The sequence below is a fragment of the Talpa occidentalis genome, unplaced genomic scaffold (assembly GCF_014898055.3).
Source record: "Talpa occidentalis isolate TD23 unplaced genomic scaffold, MPIMG_talOcc4v2.1 talOcc4.4, whole genome shotgun sequence".
NCBI classification, from domain to species: Eukaryota; Metazoa; Chordata; class Mammalia; order Eulipotyphla; family Talpidae; genus Talpa; species Talpa occidentalis.
The window spans coordinates 112,628,363-112,644,503 of record NW_023604295.1 but is presented as its reverse complement, the minus strand read 5'-3'; the positions used below and the strand labels follow the sequence as shown (position 1 = coordinate 112,644,503).

The following is a 16,141-nucleotide window of genomic DNA, read 5'->3' as shown; positions in this document are numbered from 1 at the left end:
CCTCACAGCAATCCTACATGCAACGTATTGCTCCCATTTTCATATGGGGGATCTGAGGTTCAGGGTGGCAAGTGAGTAGTTACAGTCACAGTACTAGAAGATGTAGTCAGGTCTTGACCCCGGGTTTGTTTGACCCCTCTGTTTGACTCCAAACAAACTTTCATTCATTTTGTGCCATATTGACAAGCCTCAGTTCTGCTTTTACCATTTCCCAACCCCATTGATGGATCTAAAGGAGTGAATCCCAGTTTACACACATCCATTTGCACTTATTAGAGTAAGTATAGGGCCCTTCTTCACACCAAGATCTGTCAAGGTTATGGCCAAATGTAGGAAAAGGTGTAATGATGGTAGAAATCACCCTGAATCTTCTCACTCCTCTTTTATAGGTCCCCTTACTTCTCCCCCAACGCCTCCTCTCTGTAGCTTTAGTCATGTGATGGCCCCTGTCTTCTAGGAGAACATCAGACCTGGGGCTTCTTAACTCCTCCCTTTCCCCTTGCCCCCAAAGCCCCAGTTCCCAAAGCCTCTGCCCTTAGTTTTATCATTAGAGTCCCTATCTCCAACAAAGAAACAGCATTAACAACAGATTGAGGTTAAGCATATTAGAACTGATTTTAACCCCAAAAGAGTACGTTTCTAAAGGTGGAAGCACAGCCAGTAGATGTGTTGTCACTGACCTTGACTTCCAAGCTCCACAAAGTTTTTACACAAAAAAGAATCTATTAGAGAAAAGAAAGAGCTGAGCTTTAAGGTTAGATTAGTTTCCTAGTGATCTGAGAGCGTGGACAAGTTCCTGTAAGACAGACTTGAAAACATTGATAGCTTTCTGAAATCTCACAGTGGTCTCTATTAGTAATTTAAATATCAGAAAATCACTAAATACAGTGTCTGGCACATGAGAACAATTTATCAAGGCAGCTCTCAGTATTCTTATACAAACCTCTTTCTCTGGTCATAAAGAGAAATTAGTTACCCAGAAAGTTTTATATAGTGGTGAGAAGAAACTTCTACCGCTCGTGAAAACATAACTTGAACTTGCTTCTCATGGTGCCTTTCCATGTACCTAGTAGGAGCCCTCCTATGCCACTGCAGGACAAAACCAGCTGTCTCCCTGCCAGTTACAACTCTTTCAAGGGATGACCCCATGGGCCCCTTGGTTGGCAGAAAGGGAACCAGACTGAATGGTAAAGTGGAGATGTTCAACATGGTCTGCTGAGCAGAGAGAACTCTGACTAATAATATATTACGTGACAATTATATAACTGACGGATTTCTAAGCACCATTCCCCATAACTCCATACTGAACAATCATTAACTGTAGGATCCTCATGATTCTGTAAGTCAGTGACATAGAGATACACCTCCCCAAGATCTGAAGACAGAGGTCCCTACCCTGGGATGCCCCAACTGTGCAAACTTATGAACAGTTCCATGTCCTTCTCTGTCTTGGCTCTTTTCTCTCTCAGGTATCTCCTCTCATTCTGCCTTTCTCCAACAAAAACACAGATGCAGATGGTAATAGCTACTGTGTAAGTTGTTGCTGAATCTAAAAGAGTTGTAAATATTAGTGCACAGATATAGGTACTATCCAACTCATAAAGAAGTGAAATTCTAAAATAATTCAAGTGCTTGGAACTGGGATGCTTCCCCACATGAAAATGATGCTATAAATTGCTTGTTAGGGACCCACAATAGTCCTTTTAACCCACAATGCAGCTGAAACACTCTTCATATCCATCTATAATACAGAATGTAGAAAACAAAGCTTCTGCCCCTCCCACATCTGCCTCAGCTCAGAATTTCTGTTTGAAGCCATCCTAAAGCTCCAGCTGTTCCTTGGAATGCCCTCTATTTAATTTCAGAGACTGGCTCTGAAATTTATCCCTAAGTACATGTACATGATTAAAATAAAAGAGTGACATGATGTCAAAGGGAGAAAGAGAAGTGTGCTGAGCTGAACAGTGCCCTCTCCCCCACAAATTCATGCTCACATGGAACCACAGCATGTGAGTACATCTGGAAATAGGGGACTTCACAGATGTTCTAATTCAGTGATTTGTGTCCTTATAAGAAGAGGGGAATTCAGGGACATCAAGAGGAGAATGTCATGTGAAGACAGAGGCAGAGACTACAGTCTGAAGAGATGAGTTCACAAGCCCAGGGACACCAAAGATTGCTGGCAACTATAAGCCAAGAAAGAAGTGTGGTCAGATTCTCTTCGAGAGCCCCAGGAAAGAACTAACACTGCTTCTACCCTGATTTCAAACTTCTGGCCTTTAGAATTGTATGAAAATGCATTTCTCTGGTTTAAGTCTCCATTTTATGGTAATTTGTCACAGAAGTCCTAGAAACAAATGCAGGAAGGGAATACATACAGATTAGAAATCTGGGAAGAGGGTGAGGACCAGAAAAGAAGCAGACTTTCTTTCTGAAAAGTCTGCCTCCCCTGGTCAACAATTCCCTCAACTATGTTTTCACTGACTTTGACTTGTGCTGCTCCTGAAAGTTTTTCACATCCTGTTCTTGCTCCTGTGGTTATAGCTGAACAGCACTATCAGAAGCGAATGAAGATGGAAAATGGATTGAGCTAATAGACAGAACTCATTTGCCTTCAAATATAGGGTGTTAGAGAAAGACAAATGGAGGATGTGCAAAGAGCTGCTGCCAAGCTTCGACCCAAGTCCAGGCCTCTCCCAGCAGGTGGGGCAGAAGGAGCTGCTTAGTCTAGCGGTAAGTCATTCCCTCACACAATCCCCTCTACCAACCTTGACCCTCAAGGGCCTCAGAGTCCTTGTAATTCATCAATCCCCAGCCATCCCTAGGATGACACTTCAGTGTGTGGGTGCTGTTGTGCTGTTGTGCGCCCTCAAAGATGCACTTGCACATCAAAGCATATTTTCTCTTTTGCCTTTATCTCAATACACTGCCCATTCTTGAACCTTTTCTCCTTTGCTTTCTCTTTCTTTTCCTTTTGTAAAATTTTATCCCCAGAGCAGGTCAAGAAGTTTTTGTCACTAGTACCCAGAATGGGAGATAAACAAAACTCTAATGGATTTCAAAGTTTAGTTGGGGGGCTGCTCCTGGTATCCCTCACTCATTGGTGTAAGCAGAAAACTACTTTTCATTAATATTCAACAAAGATATATTGAGCACCTGGATGTGGACACACTGATTTATTTTCTGGGAAGACAGTGATAAAAAAAAAAAAAAATTCCCACGGAGTTTAATGTCCAGTGGAACAGACAAAAATAAGCAAAGTAAATGCAGTATGTTTGTGACAGGAGTTGCGGGGAAGGAAATATAAAGAAGAGAAGATATTTAACAGTGCAAGTTTGGGCTAGAGAAATGACTTTCTTAACAGTGTCCACAGCAGGTTTCACTTAGCAGCTGCTATTTGAACAAGCCCTTAAGGAAGGGGTGAAGCAACATTATGGCTAGGGAAGAATGTTCCAGCAGAGGGGTCCTCATATCCATAATAGCCGTGAGGTAGGAGCATGATCTGGCATTGAGTGAGGATGCCAATTGGCTGTAGAGGGCTAGAGGTAGCAGGAGGCCAGATGACGTTGGGCCATGCAAGATACCATAAGAACACGGACTTATACCGAGTGCAAGACCTTTGAGAAGTGATAGAACTGAGCATCAGTTTTCTTGCCTCCAAAATGTAAAGGCAGTGTCAGGTAAATATCTAAGTTCTCTTCCAGCTGTAAAAATCAATATACGAGATACCTAGAGAACACGAGGTTCCTGTAGGCAGAAAGCTAATAAATACACACCCTCCCCTCCCACTTCCATCTCTCATCAGCCGCCAGAGTGGAGTAGTGACCGAGCATGGGCTTAGAGGAAAGCCCCGCTGTACACACAGCACGTGTGACAGAGGTGAGGCATTTTGGTGCATGAAACACTTGGAAATTGGGATTTTAAGAGATGGCTAGTGACTGTAACAAACTGCTGATATCAGATAACTCCCAGGAGTGCCTGGAGTGGCCTAAACAAGACTGACACCTCTCCCAGGCACTTAATGCCCTGCTGGCTGTCACCCCAATCAGCAAACTAGCACACAGCTTTAAGGAGCAAGAAGGTGGCAAGAGAGGCTCAAACAATTTTCCGTTCCGCATTAGATAAAAATCTAAAAATAAGCATTTTCCTTTCTAATCATTTCATATCATGCATGGAATGTTCTCTTTAATTTTCAAGTCCGTTTACTTCATTTCTGTGAGCCATTTGAGCTTCGAATAGTGTCCACCCAGCGTGCTTTCTGTCTAAATAGGCAAGAGTATGGAGTTTTTTTGTTCCCGTTTATTTTCTTCACCCCTTTGTCTTTTTAAATATAAAACCCTGGGACCTCCCTGGTGGCAAAAGGGGTTAAGACACAACACTATGAAGCTATCTGCAGCCACTGCAATGCAAGTTAGATCCCTGGCTAGGGAGGTGACCCACATGGTGCAGCAGACTTCTCCTGTCTCCCCCATTACCCCCTCAGCAGTGTATTTCAGTAGATCTCTCTGTTCTGCTCCTCAGTCGGTCCCTGGTGAATCCTCTCAACCCCCCACCTCTGGCCTGTACCCCAGTTCTTTCATGCATATATAAATAAATATTTAAAAATATATAAAACCCTATGGTAATTTTAGCTACAATATGAGGTAAATAATCCAGCTTTTCTTCTTCCTTTTTTTTTTTTTTTAACTATCTCTACTTCTCAGTAAATAAATGAGAGTTCTAGGCACAGTTTTCTGGCTTCCCAGAGAAGATCTATAACTACTGCTTAATTCAGATCTATGCTTATAAACTAATCATTCTACCAGGTGTCCCTTCACAGGCTGTACTTTAGAGCCACCTTCCCATACTGTCTTAATAACAGTATTATTAATCATGGGGTTAAGATGCAACCTATGAAGCTATCTGCAGCCACTGCAGCATGAGTTCGATCCCCAGCCAGGGAGCAACCCACATGGCACAGCAGACCTCTCTTGACTAGCCTGCTGCTCCCATCGGCAGTGTATTTCTGCTGATCTTCCTGTTCTGTTCCCTACTCTGTCTCTGGTGAATCCTCTGGTGAGAGGATTTGTACACATTCTACAAAACAAAGAACTGGGGTACCTCTGGCCTGTACCCCAGTTCTTGTATGCATAAATAAATAAATCTTAAAAAAAAAAAACATTTTAACAGGCCAAAAGATTCAGAAAACCTTCCCTGTCACATAGTGTGCTAGTGCAATTATACCCTAATAGCATGGTACACATTCTACAAAACAAAGAACTAAAAATCCATAGTAACTCTGGACTCTAGGCACTTTCTTTTGAAGGAAAGTTAACAAAGGCCTGCGGCTTTACCCCTGATGCCAGTACAGTGCCTAAAACACAATACATGCTCAGGAAGTGTTTGTTCCATAAATAGATGAAGAATGAGTTTAAGTGTAACCCCAGCAACCCCATACCTCCTTCCCTGTGATCTTTTCATGAGACTTTGCCCGTCAGAGCTCAGGTATAGACTACAGTCAGAGTGTATATCAGAGCACCCATAGTCACTGGTTAAGGACACAGAGGGTAACACCTAAATGATCTGAATGTCACCAAATGCAACATGGACCAAACGTTACCCAGGTTGCCTAGCACAAGCTTGGTGTTAACGAGAAAGTAGACAGGCAACAATTTCCTCTTGCGACTTCATTAGCAGTGGGGTCCAGAATGCAAGAATACCAGCATTTGACTTAACTTATAGCTTCTTGGGAACAGACCTGGCTCCTCCTAAGTGCCCCCCCATGTCTTAGTGTCTTACCTCAGCAGCTGGGACCCCCTCCGGGGGGCGGCAGTGCAGCACAATCATGCCTTCAATAGGAACCTCCCTTCCCTGTGGATCTTGTTCAAAGTTTTTCCGTAAATCTGCAAAAAAGCATGAGATGTATGACATTTGCTCTAAGGCCAGTATTATTCACATTTGCTCCAAATATAATAAAACAGTGAGTTTAAAGTCACCATCTAGAGATATACACAAGTCACTTGTTTCAGGAGTTCCAGAATAAAAGCATCATTTTTCCAAATATTTGGAAGCCCATTTGAAATAAACCTGAACAAAACTGTCCCTAATGCTCTATATTGATGTGAAGGATGAAAGAATTACTGGAAGAGCAGGAAAAAACAACTCATAACTTCGTAAGTCTTTACCAGCACTATCTGCTTAGCATGTGATGAAACACTTGGCCTAGTAAATTGTCATCCAGAGCTATTATGCAGTTAAGATACATGTGATCTTTTTTTATTAACAAAAGAATGCATAATTAATTATAACCTCTGCCATTCCCTTAACCCTCTAGGGGGCTCTAGAAGATGGTAATAGAGTGAGATTACCTGTTAGTCTTTTATTTGTAACCAGGGAGAAGGGGCGACATTCAAGCACAACAAAATCTATAACCTATCCAACCAAACATATAATTAAAAAAAAATAAACACCCTCTAGTCAAACAGCAATGCTGGGTATTTATATGGTGCCCCTCATGGAAGCCACCAAGCACTTTGCAAACAAGCTGCACTATTAACCTTTTACACATGGAAGGGTGATGCTGGAAGAGGCTAATTGGCTTGCAGTGGTCACAGACAGCATTAGTGCCAGTGATGGGGAAAAAATCCACTAAGTTTCCTGATGCCCAGTCCTGGCTGCTAACCAGAAAGGCTTTATTGGAGGGTGGGGGGAAAGACATGGACAGTTCAGAAAGTGAGAAAGAGCTTCATTCTTGTGTCTTCATTTTCATGGCTTTCCGCTTGAGCATATACTTCATTAAAAAATTACGTTGTGGGCCTCCCTGGTGGCACAGCGGTTGAGCGCTGGGCTGCGAAGCTGCCTGCAGCCTCGGCAGGGCAGCAGGTTTGATGCGAGGCCGCCCGGTGAGGGTCCCACATGGTGTGTCTACATCTCCTGCCACCCGCTGCTCCCCTCAGCAGTGTACTTCTTGGTCAATCTGCCTGTTCTGCTCCCCTCTCTGGCTCTGGTGAATTCTCTCACCTTCCCATGCTTCTGACTGTACCCAGTGCTTGTATAAATAAATAAATAAATCTTAAAATCAAAATTGTAAAAAAAAAGAAAAAAAGTAGGTTGTTTCCAGGTTTTATCTATTGTAAATAGTGCTGCAATAAACATAGGTGTACAGGTGTTCTTTTCAATAAATGTTTGTGTCCCTTGGGTAGATCCCTAGGAGTGGAATTGCTGGGTCATATGGTAGCTCCATTTCTAGTAGACTGAGGTACCTCCAGACAGCTTTCCATAGTGGTTGGACCAGTCGGCACTCCCACCAGCAATGCAGGAGAGTTCCTTTTTCACCACATCCTCACCAACATTTGTTGTTGCTTGTTTTTTTTTGATATATGCCATTCTCAATGGTGTAAGGTGTTATCTCAATGTGGTTTTAATTTGCATTTCCCTGATTATACCCAAATGCCCAAAAATAGATGACTGGATCAAGAAGATGTGGCATATATACACAATGGAATATTATTCAGCAATCAAAAAAAGATAAACTCATGCCATTTGCAGTAACATGGATGGAACTAGAAGGAATTATGCTCAGTGAAATAAGCCAGAAGGAAAAAGAAAAATATCGGATGGTTTCACTTATAGCAGGAATATAGTGGAACCAAATTAAGACATCAGTGTAAAAAATAATAACAGTATAAAACACAACAAAGCAAAAAGGGACAATTATAAATCAAGAGACATACTTCAAGGGAAGAGGAGGGAGAGGGATCAGAAGGAGGATCACAGGGGACTGAGGTGATGGTGCACAGGTGTATTGGTGATGGAAACTCTATAGGGACTACACCTGAGGGGGTGGGGGAAGCCAATATTTTTTTTTTAAATGAACAATGATGTAAAAAGTAAAAAAATAATAATATTAAATAGATGAATAACTAAAAAGTAGGGAGTTGGCCTTGGTTTCTTTTGAGAATTGTTAAAGAATTTTAGAGTAGGAGCTTAATTCTTTCTATCACTTGAAATCATAGGGTAGTAGAGCAAAGGCAGGTTTACAATCTTCTTCATTGTGAATGATTCCCCCCCTTCCCTGACAATGTATTTTTCTTCAATTGGGTATCTCAAATTACAGGCTGTAGATTTATTGATTTAATTTTCTCTAGTGCTTACAATAACATGAAATATGTTCCCTGTAAAGAGCAGAGCTTTAGCATCAGTTACATCTTTATAAATTGTATAAATACATTAAACTTGCTTTTAGCAAGTCAAAAACACTCAATGAATAACAAGCATAGCAACCCATGTATTCACTTCCTTCTGAATTTTACTTTTAACATTTTCCCTCCCAGAGGCAACTGGTGCCTTTTGTCAGTAAATACTATATATTCAGAAATTGTCATGGAGTGTGAATGATACCAAAAATCTTGTGTTGCAGATAGGTGGCAGGATCCACCAACCCATCTCTCTGCTGCCTCCCATGTTGCAAAGCCAACCTCCTCCTACTGGAGATCCTTAAATTGCCACAACCCTTGTCATTAGGAATTTTTAATTCCAAATATGATGAAAGTCACCTATTTGATGACAAAATCATAGGTGAAGTTAAACCCCAGGATGAAAAATTTCACATTTTCTGTATAACTGGACATCACTTCTCCTTTGATCTCCCACACAGAATCTTGAGTCAAAATTCCCTTTTCATATATTCATTAGGACTATATTAAAATTCATCTATCATAGAATATGAAAGTCTCTGACATAAGACATCAATTTGCTAATGAAAAGAATTATGCTTGATGGCTAATTTTGTTTGGCTTATTTGCCATATTTTTTCTTTTCCTTGATTGCTTTGTTTACTAAAGGAAGTCTTACTCAGTGCTGTTAAATGATGATTGCAGTTTTGACAACACCAAATAATCTGTATTCAACCAGATAAAGCACAGAAAACTAATAGTAAGAATTTCTATTTTTCTCCTTTTCCTATTTCCTTTCTTTTGTCAGTAGAAATGGAAAAAATAACAAAATGATTAGTTTATGGTTAGCTCTACATGCTACTATATTAACTGCATTGGAAGATGAAAAGATAGAATGAAGTCACTTTCTTTTTCCATTCCCAAGAACTCAATGAGATGTAGACATATGAAAAAGGAAAATGCTATATTGATATTGGAATGTAGGAAGGGTTATTGTCTATGCAAGAAACATTGAGAAAAATCTAGCTAATGTGATAATAGGCAGGGTCAGATTGAAGACCAATACAACCTCTTATTCTTCAGTGTGAAGATATATAAAAATGAAATATTAAAAGACAATAGAGTAGGGAAAAACTGAGGTGTGAAATATCAACTGTCACATATCAAATACCAATTGGATCAACTGGTAATAGGTAGCCAATCAGGAATCAGAATCACAGAAAATGAAAAACCCAGTATGAATGAATCCAGTACAAGTGATTCTAAAACTAGTATTAGGGACACTGGCATTTCTGATGTCTACAGGACCAACATGCTAGCCAAATTCCAGGTCACTAGTGAATATATTGAAATGTATGGAAATAAAGTGTCAGACACAGAGGTGCATGATTCCAGTTCTACCTCTGATTCTTACCATGGGTCATTCAAGCTAGTTAGCTGCTAGTTGACAATAATCAGTACTTTTTTTAATTACCTATGTTTTTTTCCAAGGTTTGAAAGAATTAAAATAGGTACCTGTACAACTTATAATAGTTGGGAAAACATCCCTAAACATATAAAATGAATTAGACCACCAATGAAGGAGACAGACCATATAACTGAAATTAAATGGCTTCCTCTATGAGACAAGAGATATTTTTAGATAACTTCTAATTTAAGTATTTAAAGTCAAAGGAAATAGCAACTGAGACACTAGAGTAGGGAGTTATAAATAGGATAAAATCTGAGATCAAGAAAACTGCCACTATGCAAGGGGAAAAAAACACATATATTACTGCTAAATTAGAAACACACACACACACACACCATAGAGACAGTAAACAGTATACTGAATATTGCACACAACTGAACTAGAGAGACAATAAGTCATGTATATTAATCAGAAAGAACCCCCTAATTTTATAGGGAATACCAATTTGAAGAATTGGAAAACTAAAAATGCAAAAGGGGAAATGCAGGAAGCAGGTCCCACTCTAGGTGGGGGTAGAGAATAAAGGGGGAAAACAGAGGTCATAGAATTTCCAACTTTAGATAGAGAATACAGTCCAAGGAGAGGACACTGGGTATTGGTGTTGGTGGCACAGGACCTAGGGAGAGGAACACAAGAAGTTAAGATCCAGACCTCGGAAAATGGAGTGCCCACCAGCTTGGAGATGGCATTTCTAAAGGGTAATAATAATATACGTCCTAAAATATTTGGGGGAAAAAAAAGCTCAAAATAAAAAGTAAATAATTTCCAGTACGAATAAGCTCTGTTGTGGTGATGCTGACAGGGACAGAGCATGAGTAGGAAGAGGTGCTCTTTCTCCCTTTCCCATCAGTCCAGTCTTCTCTAGAACCCCTATTGGTGGAACATCTCAAGGAGACACAACATGTCAAGAGAGTTCCAGCCCAGCTTCGCAAATTTATAAACCAGAGGTTTTAGAGGTAGGAAACAATAGGTTAGAAACCAATTTACTCAAATTTAATAGGGCTCTTATAATTACTCACACCATGTCTTTGTCCTCTCCTAAATCATCAGTTCTATGATAGTGGGCTTTATGTCTGAGATGTTCACCCTTCTATTTCCAGGGCCTACTGCAACATCTGATTCAGGCAGTGTCCTTAGTAAAGGTTGAATATGATAAAAATAAATAAAGGAATAAATAAAAATACAATGTTTAGATAGGGAAATGCAATATTAAATACTTATTTTAGAAGGGGGCAACAAGCAGTAAAAAAAAGATAATTCAATATCAATAACAATAATTCTTCTCAGAGTTGAAAAATGATTTGAACTTGCAAAAGAACTCACTGAATACAAGGCAAAATGGACTTAAAAAGTAAAAGAAAGGGACTAGATATAGAAAAGCTGCAATTTTGAATATAACACAAATAAGAAAATTGTAAAACTAATTCTACAAGTTTCTCTGTAGTAGACACATAGAAGTAACTAGCAATTTCATGGATTAGAAGGATTAATACTGGGAACTGAAAGCTGAGTATCTGTGAATTCTGGGTATTTTTTAGCACCTTGACTCAAAAAGTATTTCTACTTCTCTTTGATTCAATTACTTTATCTATAAAATAAAGATAGTAATTCCTATTAAAGTTTTGGTGAGTATTAAATACTAATATGTGTAAAATCCTCTTAAGAGAACTGAGTGTATAATAGGACTTAATAAGGGTCACAGATATTATTAAGCCCTATTAGAAAGCATGATGATTATTGGGTTGTTTTGTCATAAATCAGATACACAAATTAATTATTATAAACTAGACCATTTTCAAAGACATATAAAATAATAATTCACTATGATAAAAATGGCATAAATTAAATGAGAAAAGGCATTAGGATGAAAAAAATAAAGTCAGGTCTATGTGTTAATTTATACCAATATAAATCCAATATTTTTTTAGATTCTAAATCCCATCTTAATAAAGATATTTTCTACCTCAAACCACAGTAGTAACAAATACTTATTGAATCTTAAGGATGGGAAGACTTTTTTATAAACCCAAAACATAAGAATGCTTAAGGAAATGATTAATAAATATTGTTCTGACAAAATTAAAAATTACATTTGCTAAAGCATTATAAGCCAAGTTATAGTCAAAGGACCTACACTCTTAATATATAAAGAACACTGTGAAACAAAGTGAGAATGACGAATATCTTAATATAAAATGACAAAGGGCACAAAAACAAAATCTAAAAAGAGATGAATGGCTAACATTTAGAAGCACTAATATGATTAATTATTAAAGAAATATCCATTTAAGAAGCATCATTATGTTTTTTACTCTTCCAAGTAGTTGCTGTTTTGTATCTTTGTTTTAAAGAATTTCTAGTGTTAGAGAGAGTATGGAGAATTATATCATGTTAAATATTGTTAGAAATGAAAATGTGTAAACTTGAGGAACTGAGATATGTATCAAAATTTTTCTAAAAGTTCATTTACATGTTCATTATGTAATGAATGAATGAATCAACAGTATGCAGTATTCTTATACAATGGAATATTATTTGGCAATAAAAAGTAATGCATTACTGATGCATGCTACAAAAAGAAGTTGATTTTGAAAACATTATTCTAAATAAGAAAGGTCAGATGCAAAAGACAACACATTTGATGATTCAATTTATATGAAATGTGTAGAATATGTACTAGAGAGACAGTAAGTTGACTAGTGATTGCCTGAGGGCTGCAGGTGAATGGAGGGAAGAAGTTTTACTGCTTAATGAGAAAGGTTTTATTTTTTGGGGTGATGAAATTATTCTAAAATTTTACTCTGGTGATGGTTACACAATTCTGAGAATATACCAAATGCCACTTTATTGTATAATTTAAATAGTTCAATAATTCCAAGGTATTATAAACTATATCTTAGTAAAGATTGTGAATAATAGTTAATTTATATGATTCAAAAATTTTCTAAGAAAATTATTAGATTGCAACATGGAAAATGTAGGATAGTGATATGCTCAAATCATTTATAATGCTGAACACATGCTAACAAACTGAGTATTTAATAATACAGAATGGTTAACATCATTTGGTTCATTCATATAACAGAGTACTATGTAGACATTTACAAAAATTCAATATTTAAAATTGCAAATAAATGTTTGAATAAGTTGCTAAATAAAAAGTTTTAATAGGTAGCTCTTTCTACTTCTAAATATTAAAGACTGTTTTAATAGGTAGGCCTTTTAATTTGTCTTTTGGTTTTCAGTGAAGGTGCAACGGCCTCCTCCATTCACTCACGCTGCTGACCTTGGGTTAGGCCAGGCAGTGTGATTACATTACTGAACTTTACATAGACCACTTCAGTATACACATTAACAGGGTGGATAGACATTAAACAAGAAATTAAAAGGCATACGGATAGGTGATGAGACAGAGAAGTAGACAGTTCCACAAAAATGTATCCCAATTTTTTAAAGAAAGCTAAGGGAAACCAGAGGCAGAACATTTCATGAGCCTATATAATACAAACTCTTACCTCATTTACTTTTTAAACAGGATTTTGCTGTCTCTGCAAAATATTTGCCTATCTACCTTCCTTTCCACAGCTATCACATCACATAAGGATTCTCTTTTATTAGACTTAGTCTTCTATTCATATATATTGAGAGGGTGGAATATAAATAGAGTTCCACCTTGCAATCTCACTTACGCTCACATGGTCTATTGGAAGAAGGAGGATAATAACTTTCAAGTTATTTTATATAAGGGGATGGAACCAAACTCTGTGTGTGTGTATGTGTGTATCTCACAATTGATAATTTTACATTTTTAAAATAGCAAATCATGTGGGATTACTATATATGTTATTAAAAAAAAAAGGCCCTAGAAAAATTACTCAACATTTCAAACATTTCCCACTGGATGACTTTAGGTGTATTAATTACTTTCTTCCTATGTTTTTGCTCTTTCCACAATTTCTGTGATGAACGTGGGTTACTTTTATAGTCAGAAAAAATAACATTCAAAAAAATCATTTTATTGTACCAAGTTTCACTCACACAATGTCTATTAAGGAAGAACAATTTTTTTTTCAATCTATTGAATTCTAAAATACTCTAATTTGATTTTAATCATGGGAATCTGTATACATGAGGGTAAATTATTTCATTTGTTTGGTTCCCTGTCTGGTTCCCGGGAGGGTATACAATAGTCACTAAATATCTGCTGAACAGTAGATGAAATAGACAAAATTTTAGAGTGCTACAACTTACCATAATTAGAAGGAGAAAAATGGAAAATGAAGGTATCCTTATATAAATTTATAAAATGTAATGTGCCATTGAACAAAATTTTATTTTCCAGAAAAAACTAGGACTGGGAAAATTTTTGTTGAATAGAATCTGAGTTCCTATATCAACTCATTGGAATGATTATCATGAGCAAATATAAAACTAAATTTCCAATAGTTAAAATGACTAGGAAAAGCAGAAACATTACTGGATAAATCTACAACAATGATATTAAAGTAACATTTGCATATTCTCATGTGGGCTTGAATGATACTAATATGCAATAGCACTGACCAATTTGGAGAGTTAACCTGTCTACTTCTGCTCCTTCTTCACCCCTTTGCCCTGTTCAGTTCTGCAGCAGAATGCCAACAAGGCCTAAAAAGTCTGGAAACAAAGAAAGCAGAGGGGAAGAGGAGGGCAAGGTGATGAAGCCAGGTAGTTGGCAAACCTGTGAATCATATAATCAGCAACAGGATCAGCCAGAGTCAGCAGTACCTGCCAATAAGTAGTCCATCTGGGGCTAGGGCATGGGAAGCAACAGCCTCCCTTTCCTCACCCCATGCCCTATTTGGCCTTTTTCTCATTTTCCTTTCATGCTACTATGTTAGAAAAGTCATTGTAGCACAAGAAAATCAATAAAAATTCAATTCCGAATAATAGTTCTTTGCAGCTCAGCAACACCAGGGAGTTATTGGCTCATTCAAAGTTCTGGCAGTTAATGCAATGAAATAAAAATAATTTACTCATTCAAACCAAATCAGTCAGTGAAAAATTATACTCATTTTTTTTTAATAATCATTTGTTAAAATTTCAGGGGGATGGTACCTTGTGCCATTGGTGTCCAACTATTCAAATCAGCACCGAATCTTTCCCACCCATATCTTACTAAAGAAACAACAAACCTCACTTAATAGACATTAATGAAATTTGTAACATAGCCAAATACAGACTGTTTGTTGTAATAAAGGGTCTGGTTGAAATGCAGAACAGATGGAAACCACCAAAATGAAAGTCAGGCTTTGTGCCCCCTTTTGGTTCTGCCTCAATCCTCCTGCCATTTGGGGTTATGGCTTGAGAAGCCACTAACTCCAGTTCCTAAAAGCAGCACATAAAATACTTCCTGTGAGGTCAATTCTTTTCTCAGTGAGTGTCTCCCTATAGTTGTCACATTATAAAGGTCTCTCTTGCCATTCCTGCCTTAAACCCTCTGACTTTAGTAGATCTATGAATTCTGCAATTTTTTTGACCCATGATCCATACTGATGACAGGATGATCCTACCTTTCATGTCTTTCCTCTAGATCTTCGATCCCTGATTTTGCTGTGTCTCCATGAAGGACAACTGGCACTAAACCACAATTTCACGTGTAGCTTCCCATGCATCATGGACATGTGGGTGACATCTTTTGTAAGCTGTATGACTAGTGCACCCTTAACTCATGCTGAGTGAATTTTGCAGCAGTAATGGGGAGGACCACCTCTGACCATGGCTGAACCCCAAGGGCTTTCCACACCTGGCTGAGCCCATCTTAGTGCTAGGCAATGAGCAGGTTCTGCTTATTGGAAAATCAACGTATTTGGCAGATGTTAATGTGGGCAGTGGCTCCTCAAGACTGATTTGCAGGGTCATTGAAAACTTAGGGGTTTTGTTAGATCTCCTGTGTTCAACAGTTCTTCTGCTGGCAAATTGCTGTTATCGATAAATCGTTTTATAACTAGCACCATGTGTCATTATCCCTTTCACAACAAGTAGCATAGTTTGTCAGGCAACGGTGGTGTTTGGAAGGCACATGCATATTAGGGTGGGTGGAGACAGCTGCAGCTTTATGAAATGCTTTAAGCACTAATTTAACATGCTCTCTATCGAGCTATTTCCAACTCAATCCATTCCATGGTTATTTGGCCTCTTGTTTACAAAAACATGCACAAAAAATCATTCAGATTCCATCAAAAATTGAGGATTTATTGAAAATTAGGAAGACGGGATCTAAATTTTGAGTCCAGGATATACCAAACTGGAAAGGAAGAATAAAGAGCACAAGACAAGTGGTCTAGGGACATGGTAGCATGGCCAAACGGGGACGAAGTGACACCGTGTGATTCTATTACCTTGGTTATTACAGCCCTCATAGCACAGATGTTGCTCCTGTCACCTCCACCCCTCCTAACTAATTGCCTTTTTTTAAAAAAAAATAGATTTATTTATTTATTTATACAAGCACTGGGTACAGTCAGAAGCGCGGGAG

At 38.1% G+C, this 16,141-nt stretch overlaps 1 protein-coding gene across 16 annotated transcripts in view; it reads right to left on the bottom strand.

Annotated features, from left to right (window-relative positions):
• UNC5D (unc-5 netrin receptor D) overlaps positions 1-16,141 on the bottom strand; it is a 726,786-nt gene that overhangs the window by 175,791 nt on the left and 534,854 nt on the right. For all 16 annotated transcript variants that reach the window (XM_054700868.1, XM_054700869.1, XM_054700865.1 and 13 more), the window contains one exon: positions 5,779-5,882. In XM_054700868.1, coding sequence (XP_054556843.1) covers positions 5,779-5,882 — 104 coding nt within the window. The remainder of the gene's footprint in view (positions 1-5,778; positions 5,883-16,141) is intronic.